The 20,514-nt window shown below is 34.1% G+C and overlaps 3 protein-coding genes across 7 annotated transcripts; all 3 read right to left on the bottom strand.

Annotated features, from left to right (window-relative positions):
- Positions 1-3,846: 3,846 nt before the first annotated feature.
- On the bottom strand, positions 3,847-5,675 carry LOC121222259 (probable protein phosphatase 2C 41). 2 transcript variants are annotated; one of them, XM_041102513.1, is made up of 6 exons: positions 5,540-5,675; positions 5,183-5,442; positions 4,756-5,070; positions 4,559-4,676; positions 4,261-4,484; positions 3,847-4,184 (listed from the first exon to the last, which is right to left on the bottom strand). In XM_041102513.1, exons 2-6 carry the CDS (start codon positions 5,432-5,434, stop codon positions 3,975-3,977), a joined length of 1,119 nt encoding a protein of 372 aa, XP_040958447.1. In that variant the 5' UTR covers positions 5,435-5,442; positions 5,540-5,675; the 3' UTR covers positions 3,847-3,974. The 2 variants fall into 2 exon arrangements, with proteins under 2 accessions (XP_040958447.1, XP_040958446.1); XM_041102512.1 differs by having other exon boundaries at positions 5,183-5,449; positions 5,540-5,673.
- Positions 5,676-6,750: 1,075 nt separating this feature from the next.
- LOC121222258 (phospholipase D zeta 1) lies at positions 6,751-15,635 on the bottom strand. Of its 4 annotated transcripts, XM_041102508.1 has the most exons (20): positions 15,187-15,635; positions 14,960-15,061; positions 14,723-14,838; positions 14,492-14,633; positions 13,365-13,535; positions 12,656-12,829; positions 11,936-12,178; positions 11,723-11,839; positions 11,159-11,298; positions 10,904-11,053; positions 10,268-10,424; positions 9,658-10,167; positions 8,980-9,090; positions 8,728-8,874; positions 8,449-8,646; positions 8,203-8,304; positions 7,758-7,889; positions 7,542-7,607; positions 7,273-7,334; positions 6,751-7,183 (listed from the first exon to the last, which is right to left on the bottom strand). In XM_041102508.1, the coding sequence occupies exons 1-20, from the start codon at positions 15,394-15,396 to the stop codon at positions 6,934-6,936; spliced, it is 3,300 nt and encodes a 1,099-aa protein (XP_040958442.1). In that variant the 5' UTR covers positions 15,397-15,635; the 3' UTR covers positions 6,751-6,933. The 4 variants fall into 4 exon arrangements, with proteins under 4 accessions (XP_040958442.1, XP_040958444.1, XP_040958445.1 ...); XM_041102510.1 differs by lacking the exon at positions 15,187-15,635 and having other exon boundaries at positions 14,723-14,813; positions 14,960-15,066; XM_041102511.1 differs by lacking the exon at positions 15,187-15,635 and having other exon boundaries at positions 13,365-13,492; positions 14,723-14,813; positions 14,960-15,066.
- A 2,110-nt stretch (positions 15,636-17,745) lies between these two features.
- On the bottom strand, positions 17,746-19,953 carry LOC107896649 (60S ribosomal protein L19-2). Its single transcript, XM_016821869.2, has 5 exons — positions 19,679-19,953; positions 19,128-19,250; positions 18,702-19,015; positions 18,161-18,207; positions 17,746-17,957 (listed from the first exon to the last, which is right to left on the bottom strand). Exons 1-5 carry the CDS (start codon positions 19,788-19,790, stop codon positions 17,933-17,935), a joined length of 621 nt encoding a protein of 206 aa, XP_016677358.2. The 5' UTR covers positions 19,791-19,953; the 3' UTR covers positions 17,746-17,932.
- Between the last annotated feature and the right edge of the window lie 561 nt (positions 19,954-20,514).

Genomic DNA, 20,514 nt, shown 5'->3' with positions numbered 1-20,514 from the left:
CTCATTTGGGCTTCTAATTTGACCTTTCATTCCATAATCTTTTGTCTAAGATTTCCATATTTGTTTTTACTCCATTAACTCAACTAAGTTTTAGTGCTCCTCAACTTTTCATCTAGTCCACCATAAATTGATTCTAACACACGTTTTTGCTACACATTAGAGTGAACTCATCACTTTCCTCTTCAAGTATCCACTCGTATTCAAATCTAAAGGCTTTTTTGTGCAATATAATTGTAATAAGGTTATGACCGAGCCTTTCCTTTTTTCACATGTAAAATCCTCTCTTATGATGTCCAGATCCAACAATTTACTACTATCAACCCAATTATTGAATAACTGAACCTTAATGGTAATCAATTTCTTTATCACCTTTCTTTTCCTCTTGGGGTTAAAAAATTGTTAAAGTCTCCACTGGTTATCCTTAATACCCTAGCTTCCTTACTGCTATTCCACACCAATTCCTCATTATTTTTGAAGGAACATCTCTATTTTTTCCCATAGCCCAACTCAACGAGGACATCAATAATATTTCTATTGGAGAACGCCGCATCAAAGGTAACCTCGTGCTTCCATCATAAAGCTAACCCGCTTGATTTTGCTTCAAGGTCAACGTGATAACCCTCGAAGAAACCTATCCAGTTTCTTTGCACCTCTAATTTTCTTTATTTCATTTTGGTTTCCATCAAAGGGCCTATGAATCTGATTGAGCTCTTTTAAGGCTCAAACTATCGATGGTTGTCCCAAACTCTAGTGATTATATGGTGACAAACTCAGACTAAGAGGAGTGGAAAAATGTTGTGATACAATGGCTTTTCGTTCCCTTCTGCAAAGGCAAAGTATTAAAGTTCCAAGATTCTAGTCACATGGATTGAAAATGAAAACAAACAAACAAGGGAATTAAAAACCCTAAGCAAATTGGGGTAAAAAAACTTAAGAGAATGAGTTAAGAAAGCTAGAAAAACCTTAATCTCAAGAGTGAGCCGGTAACCTCTCAATTATACTTCCTTCATTACTTTTATATTGTTAGAATGTTTCAGTTAAACCACAATTACTTAAAATCGAAAACCATTAAATTTGGTTGCAATTTTAAAGTAAATGAATCATATAAAATTGTCAATCATGGTTCATAAATACGGGTATATATCCAATCCAACCGAATAGAATGCAATGAAAAAAAATCCGAGTTAGTTGAGTTGATAAGTCTTATGTTATTAATCAAATTCAATTTAAAATTTTTGTAATTCACGTTGAGTGAAATGAAATTTGAGTCAATTTGCATAAATTTAAAATCTTGTTGACAATATATTTTAAAGTATGTACATTAGAAATTTTCTTAAAAAGGGAAAAAAAAACACTTTAGAACTTTTTTATATATTTTTTACTATTATAATTTTTTCTATTTTTACAAATTTTAGTAAATCTTTGGATTTTTTAGGAATTTTTAAAGATTATTTTGATTTTCTTTTTGGAAAATTTTTCAAAGCTTTGGCAAAATTTTATTTTTAATTTTCTGAAATTTTATTATTTTTAAATTTATTCTATGAATTATTTTTAAAATTTTTATTATTTTATTATAATTTTTATGCTTTGTTTTGGATTTTAAGAAATTTTTTTAATATTATATAATTTATTAACTATGAATGGTAGAATTTTAAGAAATTAAAGAGATTAATTTATTTATTTTTAAAATTTACAAGAATTCAAGGAATATTTACATCGAAATAAAAAATGTCTAAACCTCAAAATCAATGTTCTAAAATTAAATTTGAATTGTTAAAATTTAATTCCATTTAAACTTAAACAACTTAAATTATTTATTTAAATTGATTCGATGACTCAATCAACTCAAATTAAAAAACTTTGATTTTAGTATTATGTTAAGAGAACAACAAATAACTTTTTATGGTTAAATTGTGAGAATAGTTGATGTACCTATTGATTTGTGGATTTAGTTCTTCTACTTTTATTTACTCAAAATTGGTCTATTTACTTTTCGATTTGCTTCATTTACTTTTTCCGTTAACTCTATTAAAAAATTAGGTACAACCATAAATTTAGCCCCTCAACCTTTACAACTTTTATTAATTTGGCTCTTTATTATTATTCTTATTGTTGTTCCATTAATTATTTAAAAATTTATAAATAATTATATTAAAATATAAATTTTCTCATATGTGCCAACAAATTAAATATAGAAAAAACCCAAAACTTATTATTAATCATTACTGTGAATAATTTAACTTGTAAGTCTCATTTAGTTACAATAAGTAATTTACAAACTTAACCTCAACTTTCAAATAAATCACAAACTTTTGACTTAATCAAATTACATAATTTAATTTTAATTATTAACAACTTAAGTGACTTACGTTATTTTAACGAAATATCTGAGTCCACATTTTACTTTGCATGTTTTTAACATCTCAACAAATTATTACCTAATTGGAATTCTAAATAATTTTTGTAACTTTATTTTTAAAAGTTTGATTAGGTGACAAGATACTTATATTTTTCTTCGCAATATTGGGAGCAAAAAAATAGTCTTGAATTTTTTTCGAAAATAATTTTTTTTTATTTTTCACAAAAATCGAATGAAAATGACACTTCATGGATTTCCAATACCCTTGCACCAAAGAAGGTTGTGGGCCTTTGGAAAATTGAAAGACACCATGCAAAAGAAAGGACACGAAGGTTTTGATTTTTTAGAATAAAGGGAGAATGAAGGTTTTGTTTATTAGTTTCGATTATTAGGGGAAGGAAAATGAAGGAAGAAAGTGGGAAGAGTTGAAAGGGAGGGATTTTTTTCTAAGTTTATTGTTAGTTTTCCAATTGCGTAAAAATAAACTCATAATTAATTGAATAATAAATTCTGATTAATATTAAATTTAAGTGTTTTGACACATTTGAAAAATTTTATAAAAAATTTTAATTACTCTATATTTTTTAAATATAATTTTTAATAAGAAAAATATGTTGGGGTTAAATTGACAAAATAATTAAAATTTAAAGAGCTAAATTTATGATTGTACCTAATTTTTTAATAGGAAAAAAGTTAATAGATGGAATGAAAATGAGCAAATCAAAAAGTAAAGAGACCAATTTTGAGCAAATAAAAGTAGAGGGACTAAATCCGTATAAATCAATAAATACAGGGACTATCCTTAGAATTTAACCCTTTTTTATTTTATCATTCCTATTCACACTCGCGAGATGTTGGCTTTGGGTACAAATTTCCTCGGTAAGCTTTTCCTTTTTTTTTCCCTCGCATGTGGGGAGTTGATTTATATCCCACATCGACCAACACTTGAGCATAAGGAGTAAAGTTAGGTTTATAAATAAGGACGAGCTCCTGCCCAAGAACTTCACCCGTCCTGTCAGGGTGGAGGATGACTCGTCAATGATCGTATAGAGACGGCGGGTCGTGCCAACACCTGGTACATCGAGCACACCTATTTAAGGCGAGTGGATTCCACCCTACTTAGGTGGAATATACCCGCCAATTTTTGGAAGCCAAGCCCTTGTGGCTAGGCTCTCAGCAACTCCATCAAAGTTTTCTCCATAGAAACTTCAATTTTTTTTGAAGTTATCTTTGGCCAAATACCACTCGGAATCTTAGTCGTCAAATACCAATACCCTGCTTGTATATTAAATGATAAATCGTTGGTTAAATTGGTTTTATGTTATCTGGTTCAACTCGTGAATCAATCTTTTGTCTCTCTACTGTCAAATCTGTAATGGTTTGTTTGGAAAGAAAATGGAACTTTTTGGGATTCTTTATTCTGTTTGGCAGTAGTATGCTTCAATTTTTTCATTTTTTCTATGGCATTTTATGTGTTGAAGTCAAAGTATCTGAAGGGGTTTGCAGAATTACATTCTATCATATATTCAGCAGTACTGAAATGGGTCTATTGAATCACCAAAAACAGATAGCCAATGGCAAGAAGCAAAGCAAAACCTAGCAGTTAAGCAAGCTTCTATTTGGAGGCCTTGAAGGGGTTGACCTCTTGAAACAGCTTCGGGTGAAAGAAGAGGCAAATGGCTGAAATATCATCCATTGCTATCCCTCTTTTCTTAGATCTCCATGCTCTCATCGCACATTGGACCAACCTTTTCGCTGACTTCTCCCTATCATCTGTGGAACAAACAATCTCCACTGCTTCTTCATAGGATATAACATCCCACACCTAATAATCACCACCACAACATTAAATTAATCTAATCGCAGCGACAAAGGCATAAACCAAAAGGGATTTATTTTACCCCATCTGTTGCTAAAATGACAAACTGGTCTTTGTTTGTGATATTCCTTTGTGTCACATCAGGCACTGAAATTAGCCCAAACTCTTTCACACAGTGGTCACCAATGGCTCTTGAAACTGCTAGCCCTGGGGCGTCCCCTTTTGGCATCCACACCCGGTAAACCCCTGGTTCATCTCTTAAACAGCTCACTCTCCCTTGTGACTGTCTTATTCTTTCAGCTTCCTCTGTTACATTCATCATTATTAATCAATAAACTACCCATAATTTACATATAGGGAGAAATATGCAGAGTTCTAACCGGGAATGTTAGGCTTGAAATCAATAGTGAGCTGAAATGGGATCAAATTGCCATCATCTGATATGGTTGCTAACACTGCCCTTGAATCACCAACATTTGCTATAACAAGATGTTCACCCTAATCATCAACACATCAATAAAAAATTCTACTCGAACCTTCGGAAAATCGTAAATGAAGCCGGAAATTTAACATCTACCTGTTTAATGATTGTCAAAGCTGTTGTTCCACTATGGAATGAATCAATCCCAGGGTGGTGTTTAAGCTCTTGATCAATGTCAGCATATGTTTTCAAGCAAGATTGTTTCCAAATATCAAACTGATGATTACGAGTACTTCGGTTCGGTTCGGTGTTGAGTTCTTGGCCAAGTGAGGTTAAGGCAAGGGCCTTTTGCCAGTTGCAAAGCAAAGAAGGAGGCACTGATTGTTTGACCCTTTTGGCTATAATATGACCCCATGGACCATGACCATCAAAAATACCACAGAAAGTCATGTCCTCTTGGCATCCAAATTCCTACATCAAGAATCAAAAAACAACTAAGTATGAACATTGAATATCAATGGTGAAAATAACTGAAATCGTAAAATAACGATCATAACATCGCAAGGAATGAGTTTTAAGATACCTCCCAGACTATTGTACAATCTTGGCTGATTCCCTTTTGTCCTCTCTTGGAACAGATTGAGGCAAATTTGTTTGATTTGTTGGACTTAAAAGTAGCAGAGGAACTCAACATCAAATCGTTCTTCTTGGCATCCTTGGCCAAGGTTTCCGCCACTTCTCGTCCGATATCATCCTCCGTACTACAAGTATTCTTCCCTTTCTTCATTGAAACCGTCCTCGCCAATCCATCGAGAAACGATGGGAAAAACATCATCTCTTCTTCTATATACTTCAAAGAAAAGAAAATGATCAAACTAAGTGTATATATATATGTTATATTGGATCAATAAATCTGTCAGCTATATGATTGAAATCTCACAGTTCCTTTGTAACACCAATGTCGATGGCAAGAATCTCTAGTCACTTTATCGGAACTTGACTGATGATCCTTGGGGATGATATCAAGCAGTGAAGTTGCTTATACTCCATTTTTATTATTGTGTCAAACTATTGCAACTCTTATTGGTACGTACGTAATGTAAATTTTGATACCAACATGGGTAGGCTCCGAAAAGGACAAAAGTGCCATTGGTTTGGTTGCTGAATAATGCACAGGAAATGGGTAGCTTGGACATTTCAGAAGCAATTTAACATAAAAGATTAAAGAATACTGTTACTGTTTTTCCGAGGGTTAGAAGCATAGGTTATTCAATTATTGAATTAAGATTAATCTTAATTGAAGACTTAAATATAAATTTTTATAATCGATTTCACGCCTGCCATTGTCTTTAATAAATAATATCTTTTTCTTATCTCAAATTTAAATATCTATAAATATTTTACAACTAAAAAGAAAAGATATTTTGTTTAATGGAAATGGCTGAGAAGGAGCAGTTAGGGATATAGAACTTTGAATACGAAAGCTTGGTTAAAGGAATAAAAAGATCAACTAAGCAATGATGTGTATTAAAGAAATGTATGTTTTTTAGCCACAACAAAGCCACCAAACACATGGCTGCCGTGGGAATATTGGGAGCATAGAGCAAGACGCTTGATTGTAACCCTATAACCAATTTACTGCTAACTAAAGTGTTAATACTAACCAAAAGAAAATTTATACAGAAGGTGGATAGATACAGTGGTCGATTTTTTTATGGTTTTATAAAGTTGCATTCAGCTTGACATTAATCTTTATTAGAATGGATAAAGTGAAAGCCCTTTCCCAAGTCTAATTTTAACAATTTTGGTGTAAAACGTTTGAAATTTTAATCCTTCAAAAATAAATCAATCACTAGAGAAAGTGGATCAACTTATTGGCTTTTTAAATTTTTTTTTTTATATTTATGGATTATTGAAATTTTACTCTTGTAAATGGATAGACTTGTAAATATTCAAAGTTGAACCCACCCCGAACAGCTTTATCCACAATAAAAAAAAAACATGGTTTAGTTTGATTTCCTCAAATCTTAATGTGAAAGACAAATAGGAAGGATTTGTTTCTATTTTGAGATTAAAATAAAAAGTAAATAACAAACTAGTCTCATATCCGGCTCAACTTGAAAAATTACAACGAAGCCATGAACAGGTATGTAGAGGAAAGCTTTGGTTCAATTAGGCATTGTTTGGTAGTTAAGACTTTTTACACAAAGAATGATTGAGATGCATATTTCCTTAAGGAGGTTTTACAAATGTATAATCAGTCTCTCTTTTTCGTCTGTCTTCTGTATAGTAAGAAAAAAGAATTTGAGGCTTTTTGTATAACCTCTCCCTCACTCAATGAAAAACTTGGGGAGATGCATAATATTCACTCTCATTAAATACAGGTCGTAAATCTTCTTTGCACATGAAATCCAAGGGGAACGAAACAAGATGTCCTCTTACCGATTTTAATCTTTCCATGGGGTCTACTTGTTTAACCTCTCCGTTGTGATATGATTCTAATTTTGTAGGGGCTATTCCTAAATCGATTGTAGTGTGACCGAGTCTTTCTTTCCAATACACAATGCTTTGTCGGAGCGCAAGCCTGCATTTTATGGTACATGCCATTCGTGTCATTAGGATTAGCCGAAAACAAAAAGAATTAAGGTTCATAAGAAAGAGATGTAGTCATACCGGGAATGTATGAGATCACTCGGGACACAGGAGAACACATCCTGGTAGATTGTCGTATTCATCTGTGACATAAATGATTCCTTGTTTGTTATTCGGAGCTTGTAATCCACATTAAAACCATGTGAGCCATCTAGTCTCATTAGGCTGGCTAACCCTACTTACCTGGCTGATTTTCATAACCACCAGAAATTCTTTGATTTCTTTTAATTGGAACATTTAAGAATATAAAATGAAAAAGTATTGAAAATTAATGGAATTCCGGTTCTTACCTTTGCAGTCCCAACCCATATATCTTTGTAACTCGAATCGATAATGGGGTCGATTATTTGATTTATCTGAGGAGCATGAAAAGGAAAAGGACCAACGTGTTGATCAGCTGAATGATACAAGATACTATAAAATATATATGACTGATCCCCGAGACCAATTCAATGAGCATAATCTTGAATGTAAAATAATGAAACATTGAATGATGGCTCACAAACCTCTCCTCGGTGAAGACCAAGATTTTCGGACCACAATGCAAGGCGAAGGCTCAAAGCAAATTTTCCAGCCTTCCAAGGATTTCCTCCCATCCATGAATCAACAAATTCTTTGTCTTCAATAAGCACGCCAATCTGAAACATTAATCGTGACATTAATCTTGTTGAAGAAGTGATACAGATATGTTATATCCCAGTTGGGGACAATAAATGCAGAAGTGTTCCATTTCCCATAAACCATCACTCTTTTATCAAATATAAAAAGACATACCGCAACTTCATGTTTTAGATTTTACCTGCTCTATTACTGATCCCCTTTAAATATGTTAATACCAAATTTCAAGCGAACTGTTATCTCCATTACACTATATTTTGTCATTTATCTCCATTAACATTTCAACACCCAACTAGCTTAAACATTTAAAAACATTACAGAATATTGAGATACCTCTGAATCTCTTGAGCCGAGTAAACTTCTATCGTTAATATTAGCAGATCCAATTAAGGCAGCACGGTCATCAATTATCATAACTTTACTATGCACATATACCTGAGGAAATGGAAGGCAACAAATAAATCAGCAAACATGATTATGATACATTTTGAACTTTCATTGTTAAGTTGCTATGACATGATATGCCTGTAAAAAGAATTAAGCAGAACTGGCAAATGATAGTTGAAGATAAAAACATACCGGACTGGTAGCCACAGGACCGCCATCAAAAAGTTTACCGTGTGCTCTAAGACCATAGAAAGATATGTAATCATGAGCTTTAGGTCCAAGAAGATCATAAAGATTATGCAGTATTGAATTCTGTCCTCTGCAAATGGTACGATACTGCCAATGCATTATGGCTCTCACAGATGCTGCACCAGCATCATCAAGACCTCCCTGTTAAGTAATAAAATGAGTTCAAACATAATTCAATTATATAATCTTCAAATTAAAAGAGTATCGGCCAAAACTGAAAACCTGGAAACCAGGAAGCAGGGGTATGACAATAATAACCCTAAAACACTTCTTGTCATTGTATGCTCGCATAATACGCCGGTATAATGCTTCTAAGACACGATTCCGAATAATTTCATCTCCTGAGAGGCCTGATATGAAAAACTGGTTCTGGGAAAGGTCGTGCAAATATGGAACAACAGTAAGGAAAATAAGCCGTCAAATCAGTAGATTCCTAGTGAACTGCAGTAAAGAAATTAAAATATCAGCATATACCTCTATATAAACAAAGTGTTCTGCTTTGTCAATGAGGGAGCAATAAGCACAGTGAATGCTCTCTTCTATTTGGCTGGTTCCAGCGGACCACTGACTGACACTCCTTATAATCTGAAAATCATATATCAACAATGATTGATGCTTCTTATAAGCCGAAAGTCTCTTCAAATGAAAAAATTCATTATATTTTTTCTTCTCTTGTGACAGGAATATGCTGCTTATTAAAGTATACGACATGAAATTCAATGAAATACTATGTGCATCTATCTATACTAATTTAAAATCTCTGAGATTGGTATCACGATTAAACCAGCAACTCAGTTAGGGAAAAGCCAAATAAAACAAAGTTTTATTAGAAAAGTAATACAATGATAAGGTTAAATAAGTAATTTAATTTTAAAAGGAAATAAAAAACCACCCTACTTTTTCATTCAATTTTTTTATATCAATAACTTTTTATATATATAAATATTTTTATCAACAATCATGATTTTTTTAAAATAATAATAATTAGTTGAGTAATTTTTTATATTATTTTTAATTTTTCACCCATATAGTGCATAGGACTAGTTGGGAAATAAGACAATGAAATTGAGATATCCAAAATATAGAAAAGCAAACAAATACTATGAGGCAGATGCAAAACTTCTTAAAAGTCTCGATGAGAATACAACCAACCTGACACCGACATGAAGTTCGCGGTCCAACCTGTCCAGCTTCATCGACAAAACCACCTTGAGCAGCCCGTTCTTGCCTTTCCCACCAATCTGAGTCTGAAAGTTCAGCTTCAGGCTGCCATTTTACATCCGAAGATTTTTCATTATAAAGATCCGAGGAGCGAAGGTCATCAACAAAGCCTTTCATAGGTGTGTCTGCAACTGCTGGTTCTATTTTGGACTTTCCAAAAGCAAAAGAAACACTTTTACTGGCAGTAGTGTCCAACCCATTTGATTTTGGAGACAAAGTACAGCTATCCAACTCCTTGGCCTCTTGAGACAAAAGTAGAGGAATGTCTTGTAAAGATGATCCAGAAGAAAAGGAATCCCGTCTTTTGATGCCTTTCTTATTTTCTTCAACATTCTTACTCTCAAACTCAATCTCCTTGCTTCTTCCCATATAATGTGGAATCACCATATGTTGCTGAGGCATAAGTAGTGGAATTGCTTCCTCATATGGAGCTTTATTTCTCTATATATATAAATAAATAAATAAATTCAGCATAACTTTGTTAAGTAACAAAGTATTGCAATTTCTATTGTTCACTACAATAATTCTACATAAATATAACCTTGGCATAGTTCCACCGCTGAACAAAATGTCGTGCTACATCTCGACAAGATGGTCCCCAAAGTGCACAATGTACGTCATGCCAAGGCATTCGAGGATATTTTCCTCGATCCAACTCGTCTTTCACTGTATCTTCCCATGAATTTGGTTCAGATTCCCTGATGAAAATGGGATTGAAAATCAGTTAGACTGAAACAGCTACACATCAGCTCATAATTACTCATTTCCTTGAATATTTAACCTTTTCTTTTGAAGAATATTATTGGGAAGAAGGGGATAGGGGATAAAATAGGTGGTTACAAACTATTGGAGGTTTTGGAAGTCATGATCTACTTGAACAATCTTTAAAAGTAACCCCATTTGAACCAAAAAATTCAGCAAACTGTTGGGGAACATCTGTTGCGGCATAAACCGAAAACCTTGCTAGTGGTAGATACTTTAAGTAGAGGCAGGTAGCCATTTCTAAGTTACGATAGTGTGAAAAATTAGCCAAAAATATCCAACCATATACTTGTAATGATGTCTTCCATGGTATAACAGCACCAATAGAATGGTGTATAAACCAAGTATAAAATAACCAATAACATTCGATATTCATGAAAGGCCAAAATGAATCTTTGCTCAAAATAAAGCTTACCTTGGATTATAGTAGTCTTTTCCAGGCCATACTGAGGGAGGATTATCTCCCACCTTGTGTTCATGTGTGTCATAGCGACCAAAGCATAAATCAAGTCCACCAATAAAACAAATTTGGTAATCAACAATCACTAGTTTTTCATGGTGGGACCTGTAGGTAAAAGAAACACATATTAGATTCTAAAAAAAATCCGATATATTAATGTTTTCACAACTTGAATTTATGTACACACTCGATTTTCCAATTAATCCATACCATAGATAGACACCGGTAGAGAAGTGGTCAGGATAACGCAATACCCTCACATTCTCATGAATGCTAAGAAGCTTTCTCTTGCTATAGACGCTATTGATTTTCAAAGCAAGAGCAAGTTCTTTGTAGAGAAGGATGTATATCTGCAGCCAAAGACATATTATTAAGTTAATAATTAAAAAAGTAATAAGCTAAACATTCAACATCTTCATACTAGGATTGTACATAGATCTATATAGTACAAGAAGATATTACTTTGTTTTAAAAGAACAAAATTGAACATGTAAAATTAAATCAGGTTTGTAAAATTTAAAGGGGCTCTAAATGAAATCAAAAGTCTTCAACTATCAAACGCTGAATGAGCTCACTGACAGACAAAAGTTAATGGAAGAAAAGAAGTAACACATGGTTAACACACATGCAACTTGGTATAGGAGTCGTAATTCAAATAAACAGCCATCAAGATAATATGTCCATTTTAATTTACAAAAGAAAAAGGTTTGGATTGACTTCTTAGTAACAAATGACCTTTTGATAAATACATAAATAAATGGAAGATTATGATACCTGAACCCCTTGCTTAGCTTTGGCTTCCAGCAAAGCATCAAGCCGGGAGGATGCCTGCTCGTGAAAAGGACGGCGTAGATACAATTCTGGGCAAAGCCACCAGCCACAAATAAATATCTGCATAAATTTTAGGATCATACAATAGGTTTTGGTATGCTAAAGAAATCATTTTGACTACAACTCATGTCAACCTGCAAGAGTAAAAGGACAGACCTCTGATTTAGCATCCTCAATTGATGAAGCTATAGCATCAAAAGCTGCCCTACCATCCACAAACCATTGAGCCTGACTACCATCTTCTGTCAAACCCCTTTGAGGAGCAAAAGAGCCAAAGCGATGAGGATGACACCAGCCCTCAGGGGGCCTAAGCCCGGCATCATTAATTGCAGCAACCCAATCTTTAGCTTTACCACTACTTTTAGTTCTTAACCTTACGCTCCGGCTACCACATGTGACCTTTTGAAGTTTCCAATTATCTGTTAGAAAGTGACTTCTCTAGATATATTCATCAGAGATACACCTTATCCCACCATTATAGGGATAAATAGTTCATTTTTAATTTGTAGAGGAGAAAAACTTACACCCTCAAGATAATCTTCAATGCAAAAAACCCACAAACATCTCGATACTAAATGATTGATGCTTAATGTGATGTCACTAAAGGTTAATGATTAGAATTTTAGGATTAAGTATATCCTAGGATGGCAGAATAGCACGATAGGATTTCTAAGCGAAGAATTTTTTTTTGTTGTTGTGAGGGATCTTTATCCAAATCACAATTCACAACAAGAAAATGTTAATAACAATAAAAGGTTATTGATTATGAAAAACAGTGTCTTAAATTTACACATAACTACTAAAATGTTAAATATATTAACATGCCCATTGGCAGGAAAAACTTTCCACCAAGTGAACAGCAAGTACTCTACTGACCTTAAAAGCATGGCGTAAAGGATTACGTTCCTTTACTTCAGCTGCTAATGATGCTCGGCCCTCAGTGTTACCAGCCAAGGCAGGTAATACATCGAAAACAATTATATCTAAAGGTTTAGTATCGAGCGGATCTGCTAGCAAGGCCAAGAATCCAGGTTTCAGTACAGCCCACACCTGTAAAATAATTATTAGACATAAGAACGGAAAAAAGATGGACAATTGAATAAGCTAAATTTTGAAAATGCCAAAATGATACCAAAGGAGTGTGACTTTATGGTCCAACCTGACGGTTGTTATATGGCAGGATTAAGGCACAAATCTGAACATCTTAGCAAGGTAATATACAACAGTGCCAATGCTCTCAAGCATAATCAATATACGAGAACAATTAACCCATCCTCGAAACCCTCTTCTCAAATCATATTATCTTATTTGAATTTAATGCATCACACCCATTAAGAAACATTAGGAGATTCCTATACATATTCTACATCACTAAGCAGAAAGCACAGCAGACTGAGTGATATATCTAGCTTAAGCACAAAACTTTCACACTGACATACCAGTTTACCTCCTATCAAAGGAATATTTAGACAGAGGAAAGGCAATTAGCGCTTGCTGCACCTCATGCACGTGTAATGCATGTTTTGAAACAAGTGCATTTTAAGTTGAATATAAACCAAGATTTCAAAAAATGAGATCGCATTACCTTTTGCCAGTTGTCATTACAGCAATTGAACCAGTGGCATGCACAGCATTTATCAGAGTCATCATCCTTGGCAAGTTTTGGTAGATGCTTTGCCATTACATAGTCTTCCTTCAGCTTAGGACCATACTCTGGAGAAAATGACAACTTTGAAACCTCCAAAAACTTGCAAACCTACAAGAAAATTGAGAGAGATACTGACACAAACAATAAAGAGGGGCATAAAGTGGGTGCCAAAATGTTGTGCCTTAGCACACAAAAGTCCTTTATTTCAGGCGAGACACATTTGATCGGGCACACAGCTGACATACCTAGGTATGCTTTATTTTTGGTAAGACAACAGGGGAAAAAATAAGAGGCTTTTCTGGTTGAAGTTCTCTTTAATATCTTTAATTTTAAAATTTTTCATTAGCTGTACCTGTAATAGTATAAAAGGGGGAAATAACAAACTCCTTACTTTTCAATGTTTGAATATTCAAGAACATGCAAGAGACCATAGGAAATCATGCATATTGACCAATGAAAGAAAAAGAAATTTTGTATGTTCGGCTCTTTAAAGTATTGTCAGAATTACAATATTAAGCTTTTTTTATATATATGCATACACACATGTACACGTACACGTACACATACACATACACATATTGCATCTTACTTTACTCGGGCAAGCTAATTTTTTTGTGCCTTATGCCAAAAGCAATATAATCGGTCTAATGCCTAGACTGCACCTTGCCCTTAACAACACTGAAATAAAGCAACGAAACTCAAAACTTTCAACAAATGGTAGTTAGCAACCACATTCCAAATTCTAAGTGTAAATCAGAGACAGATGAACTAAGAACTCTGGCTATAGCTACATAGTCCATTTTGTCAACTGACAGTTTACTGAAACAGCAGTTAGGAGGCTTCATCTACTTCATGATTGTTGCACGAAAAAAGGAAAGCTAAGTTTAATTTGGTTATCCATTTTGTCAACACAAACACACGAGGTCATTACATGGTATATTTTCTAGGCAGAGTAGAGTCTATTAAGGGAAGGTCTAATGCCTATGAAGAATAAAGATAAATGTAAAATGAAAGAATGGTTGCCACAAATGCATCAGGGTATAAGCATATTTGGAAATGCATACCTCTCTAGAGTTAACAATATCCATATTTCCAAGAAAATGATTCAAATATTCTTGCATAGCAACCTTTGCTCTGTCGGACATTGAAGACTGCTTTCCCAAGGCTGGTCTAATAACTGGAAGAGCAGCACTTGATGGAACATCCCTGATTATAAATATAGAAAAGAAGGCACTCATAAGTGCTGGGAGTTAAATTTTCTTTTATTTTCTAGGAAAAGTTGTGATAACAAACACCTGTTTTTAACACTTTCATCTTGCTGTAAAAGAAGAGCATCATCATCCGGTTCATCATCATCTTGCACAACCGGCGCATGTTCTCCTATTCCTAGATTTTGAAGCCATTCTTTAACCTTTAATGTAATAATATTCAGCGTGAAAACCACATTCAAATCCTAAACTTTTTTTCTCCGAAGCAAAGAGCTATTAACTAGCAAAACACAAACAAACGTAGTCGTTTCTTAATGTACACACCTGCTCTTGCTTCTCGTGAATTTCTTCAATAAACAACCGTCTCTTCAAGGCAAAATGCAAGTAAAAAACCTGCGAAGCTTTCTTCATTAACCGCCACTTAAACTGAAGAATCAAAATGAAGAAATTAGTATGAACAGGAAAGAAAAGAAGGTAAGGGCAAAACATGTAATTGGAATTTAAACTATTGAAAATAATTGTAGAAAAATTTGATTGAAAAAAGAACTTGCTTGTTTGTATCGGAATTCGATGGTGTAAGATAAGAGCATGGGGCTGATATCCCCGGCATCGGGTCTGGAGACAGAGACGATGGTAGCTTTTGGTAACTCGTCGAAAATCCGAGTTGACTCAGCGGACGATGATATCGTGGATGATAACGGCTCCGATTGCATCTGGTAGTACCGGGCTCCACCTACAAGCATCGACTGCTCCGACTCCATGAAATTGATGGATAAATTAAAGATCGAATTCCTTTTCGTTGGATCAAATGAATTAAAGATGGAAGTGGAATAAAAGACTTGAGAAGAAAGCGAGAGAATAGGATTTGAATTGGTTTCTTTGAATTCAATTTTTCCTTTGATTTTTATTTAATGGAAGCAATTTTTTTTTTTTTTGATTGGGTGAGAGGGCCAAAGTGGAACTTTTAGACAAGGAGATGGAAGCAAGACGACTTATTTCAACACTGGTTTAATATTTCCGGTCAATATTTGATATTATGTTCATTTTTTTAATTCAAAAATTAACAAAATAAAATATATTAACTGAGAAAACACAAAATGATTTGTATTTTTGTTATAAAATAAAAAATAAAAGATCACACATATTTACGTATCTTTTTAGAGGTTATATCTATAGATATAAAAAGTATAAGCGAAATAAAATTTCATTCCTAATGAATACTAAAATATATCAAATTTTTTATTTTAACGAATATTCACTCTGTAATATAAATATTTAAAAAAAAGAATGTAACAATCTCTTAATAAAAAAGTTTATTCTTACAATTTTAATTAGATTTTTCTTAATAGTACAAAATTGATGGAAAGTAAGCATAAAAAACTTCCATGGAAATGAAATGTTGATTGATATTAAGCGATGGGTTAAACTTTTGAAAAAGATTTTTTTTTTGAAGCAAAGATGTAAGAAAAGGAAATGAATGGTGATTCACATATTAATGAGAGGATGGTCGTGCAAAGAGCCACTATAATGGGTGGCAAAATTTTGGCATGAGGAGTTCTCCTTTAACAATAGAGGGGTATTCATAGATAGGTTGGTCATATATGATATTCAAGTTTCAATGCATGTAGGTCTTATCCTGGTTTGTTTCTTTAGGTCAAGATAGAAGTAGTGATTTAATTAGTGTATATGGTAATTAAGTCGCGTTTATGCTTGAATGGATTTGATAGTCTTACGTGTTATTTATGCATAGAGGAGGCTTGACATATGTATAGATGGGATAGATTGGAGAGGCTCCACGTATCAAGCATGTTACATGCTAGCAAAGGCCATGGTTGACAAGTTATTATAGTAGGTAAAATGACCTTAATCATGACAGGTGAAATCTCTCTTGACAAGTTATGTACAACAATTATCCCCCAATCAAAAGGGAAGATTATAAAATGACCTTCCGTAAGGAAAGGGTATAGTTTGCATTATCCAAATGAGATGAGGACCAGTTGCACACCTTATGCGCATTCATAGCTCATTGGGAGAAGGATTGTGTCATACATTTTATTCGCACTAAATTATTGGTTTCGGTGAAAGAGTGCGAAATTCGAAATTTTTTAATTAATGAGTAATGTGTCTAGTCATGATAAGTCGCATAACCCAATGCCTTTGTGATTTCTAGAATACGTTAATACGGGTGGTAAAACTTTCAATGAGGCTATTAATGTGGTCGGTGAGAAACGAAGATTCCCGACTCGCCAATGACTGCTGCCCGGGGACTCTGGTAGGGAAGGTGGTGCAGAGTGATCTAGCAAGTTCTAACCGGCAGCCGTTACTTGTATCCCAGTTAGCTTTGAGGTCGGCGGAAACACTCGAGTGATCCACCCAGCAAGAAATGGCGAGGCTACAGATATTTCAAACATAGAACGCTGACAAGGGATTGTATACTTCACCCCTCGCAAAGCAACAAATTGTCAGCAATTTCCACCTTGACAAAGTATATTTTTATCAAACAAAAATTTAGGAAGAGTTGGACTTTTCTATTAGATAGTATACTCCCAAAAACAAGCGTCAAGCTTGGAGAATGCGTTTACAGCGTTACGGTCCAGAAGTATTGCCTGAAAGATAAAAGTCGTAATGGTGTAAAGCCACAAAAGACTCAGGCCAAGTTAAGAATTAGTGCGAAATTAATGTTATTTCAATCAAATATAAATTAAAAGATATTTGAAAGTTTCATTATCAATTAATTAGATTTTAATTAATGAAATATTAAATATACATCCAATAAACCGAAGAAGGAAATGATAATGTGATATACTGTGAAGCAAATAAAAATTAAAATAGTAAAACTCTCAATAAAATTAAATATATTAAAAAAAAACAATGACCAAAATTAATTCAATTCAATTGATTATTTTCATAAAATATTCAAATTTTATTTTTGTAAATTCATGCTAACCACCACAACATTATACATTCTTGATTTGATAAGTCAATAACGTGAATTTGATGAATTCAACCTTATGTAAATACTGTCACCAAGACTTAAACCGCGTATATACGACATTTTACAAGCAAATTTTACGAGCTATATTTTCTAATTCATACCACATGCATCGTAATTGAATAATAATAATACACTCAATATCATAAGCATCCTGATTAAATAAAACAGCACCCGGGCTTCCAAAATTCCCTAATTTATAGTTATATGTGTCAACATAAATGGAACCAGAGTTTCGCAAACAAACTCCTATAAAGAAAACAAAAGCCATTAACATATGAAGTCTAGCCATCTTCCTTATTTATTCACTTCTTCGTCTTCTTAACTCCCCTGCAAATGTCAAAAAAATCCAAATTTAGACCCTGTTTACACAGATAAAATCTATGAATATTCTGAGGGTTTTTTTTATATATTTAAAAGATCATAACTGCATGTTATGTTGTTGTGGATAAGTGTTTGAAAGGTACACTTTCAAGGAAAGTAAAAAGTCCGAATAACATAAGATAGAGCAAGAAAATCATCATGCATCTTACTCGGCTTGTTGGGGTGCCGCTGTGGGTATTGCCTTCACACCAGGTCCCTGTATCATCAAGAAATCAATATTAAATCACAAATAACAAAGTAGAAGAAGCAGATATCATCATGCTAAGTTGATTCTGGCCCGTTCTATAAATTTCCAGGTTTAACTTATGTGATTGAACCACCAGACGGATTGGTTCACACTTAAACTAGTTGAACCGGCCAGACCAGTATTTAAAAAAGCCTAGTCAATCTTCTAGATATGGTACGAAAATCATGCAGTGTTTTTGGTGATGCATTAAGTGACATCAACATCGGCAGCAGTAAGAGACATCAATATATAGCTTGGCCTGTCAAAGCTGCCAAGTTCAAATATGGATGGTTTTTGCCAATTCTTTCATCAAGAAAAAAGTTTGGTGCAAGATCATTTCCATGCCGGAAAACAGGAAAGCAACAACACAATGAACACGACATCAAACTTCAAACATTCAGGACATAAGGTTATTTTTCCCATCACAAAATCAATGTATGAATCAAGAAGAATGTTTAAGTTACCTGTGCAAGGCGTTCCTCTCTTCTGGCCAACTTTCTCTCCCTGCTGGCCTTGTTCTTAGCACGCTTGGCCTCAAACTGATCAGCAATGGTCTTCTCTCTCGCCTTCTCAGCCTTAGATTTGTGGATACTCTCCATCAAGACACGCTTGTTCTTAAACACATTACCCTTGACCTTCATATACATGTCATGGTAAATGTGCTTGTCAATCTTCTTGGACTCCCTGTACTTACGAAGCAATCGCCTCAGTACCCGCATTCTCCTCATCCAAAGAATCTTTGTTGGCAACCTTGCCTCCCTGGTACCCTTCCTCTTACCTGAAAGCTTTTAGAATTATGCCTTGCTTACAGTAAAATTCAAGGAACAAGGAAAACCAATCACCAATCCAAAACGCTAAATACAGGCTACTAAATAGCATATTAATCATACCATATCCAGAGTGTCTTCCCTTTCTCTTGGCCTCCTTCATCCTACGTGCGCGAGAGCGGGAGTGAATCTTAGTAGGCTTCCTGATGATGAACCCATCCTTCACAAGTTTCCTAACGTTCTGCCCTGCAAACAGTGACCAAATCATATAAACAAAGTAATAGAAACCCAGGAAGAAAAAACAGCTAACAGCTTGATTTACATGGAATAGACAATCATGAAGCTGCTTGCCAGCAAGACAGAGAACACGGTAAAACGCCAAAATTGCAACCAATTCAATTTAAGACTAATTGGAACAGAAATGGACTAAACTCCGAAATTCGACGTAAATAAATAGCCGAAGAAAGTAATACCAAGCTCGTAACTAAGAATAAGTAGAATTAGATCTAAAATCAATCATTTCTTTCTATAAGCTTTCCGAGGAATCTAGCAAACCCTAACCAATCTATGAAGAACAATAACTGCAAGGATCTACAAACTACTACACCATTGTGACTAAGAGATTAGGATTCTATTAGTGGAAAATGAATTAAATAGGGCGAAAGTAAACATACTGGAGTTGGCCATGGAGATTTCGTTGATTTCATTAGGATCGAGCCAGACCTTGCCGCGACCGCACTTGAGGACGCTAGCGGCAAGCCGCTTCTGCAGCTTCAAAGACACCATTGCTGTTTTCCGGCTTCTGTGAAATGGAAAAATCGAGGAGTTTTGAGGGGAAAGGTGGAGGCGGCTTTTTATAAGGAAGGTGAAAAAGTTTGTTAGGGTTTTGGGGATTTGAAATAATCAAATGGGTTGGCCCAGTTTATTTCCGATGGATAAGGAAGGATACGGGCTTTCTTCCTAAAATAAAATAAATAAATTACAGAAAATAACACGTGTCCAATACTTGACCGAAATATTTTCATTTATTTAAATAAATTATAATTAAGATATTGAAGCCCCAGCAGGACATAAGTATAATCTGCCAATTAACTGACCCTCTATTGCTAACAATTACAAATGCCATGACTAAATTTTACACTTCATCAACATCAATGTGTAATCCTAAATCTTTTCTCAAACTCATTTTATACGCATTTAAATTCACATCTTCCCGATTATTGCATCAATAACAATGTCAACTAAACTAAGACTATTCATATGAAACTTTATTTCACCCCATGTTGAATTTGCTTATTATCAATGTAACAGTCTAATTTCCAGTGGTGTCAAAAACAGTGATTCGAGATCACTAAATCCGACCAATGAGTCTTAAAATTTAATAAACTAATAATTATGGGTCAAGTGTGAATTTAGAAGAATTTTTGAATTAGTGAATTTTGTGATTTATTGAATTTTGTGATTTAAAAAGAATTTAATAGGCAAATTGGGTCTAAAATGAGGTATCGAG

Source organism: Gossypium hirsutum, chromosome D10 (assembly GCF_007990345.1).
Source record: "Gossypium hirsutum isolate 1008001.06 chromosome D10, Gossypium_hirsutum_v2.1, whole genome shotgun sequence".
In the NCBI taxonomy this organism is placed as follows: Eukaryota; Viridiplantae; Streptophyta; class Magnoliopsida; order Malvales; family Malvaceae; genus Gossypium; species Gossypium hirsutum.
The sequence above is the reverse complement of the archived record's forward strand: the minus strand, read 5'-3'. Positions and strand labels throughout refer to the sequence as shown.

Bases quoted from the DNA above. Each gene is read 5' to 3' on its own strand.
- LOC107896649 (XM_016821869.2), bottom strand. From the start codon at position 19,790: ATGGTGTCTTTGAAGCTGCAGAAGCGGCTTGCCGCTAGCGTCCTCAAG. The intron at 18,208-18,701 runs GTAACTTAAACA...TTGATGATACAG, and splicing joins GAGAGGAACGCCTTGCACAG to GGACCTGGTGTGAAGGCAAT. The intron at 17,958-18,160 runs GTAAGATGCATG...TGACATTTGCAG, and splicing joins GCGGCACCCCAACAAGCCGA to GGGAGTTAAGAAGACGAAGA.
- LOC121222259 (XM_041102513.1), bottom strand. From the start codon at position 5,434: ATGATGTTTTTCCCATCGTTTCTCGATGGATTGGCGAGGACGGTTTCA. The intron at 5,071-5,182 runs GTATCTTAAAAC...TTCTTGATGTAG, and splicing joins ATTGTACAATAGTCTGGGAG to GAATTTGGATGCCAAGAGGA. The intron at 4,485-4,558 runs GTTAGAACTCTG...TGAATGTAACAG, and splicing joins TTTCAAGCCTAACATTCCCG to AGGAAGCTGAAAGAATAAGA.
- LOC121222258 (XM_041102508.1), bottom strand. From the start codon at position 15,396: ATGGAGTCGGAGCAGTCGATGCTTGTAGGTGGAGCCCGGTACTACCAG. The intron at 11,054-11,158 runs GTATGGATTAAT...TTTTACCTACAG, and splicing joins TCTACCGGTGTCTATCTATG to GTCCCACCATGAAAAACTAG. The intron at 7,608-7,757 runs GTTTGTGAGCCA...CATGCTCCTCAG, and splicing joins TTGGTCTTCACCGAGGAGAG to ATAAATCAAATAATCGACCC.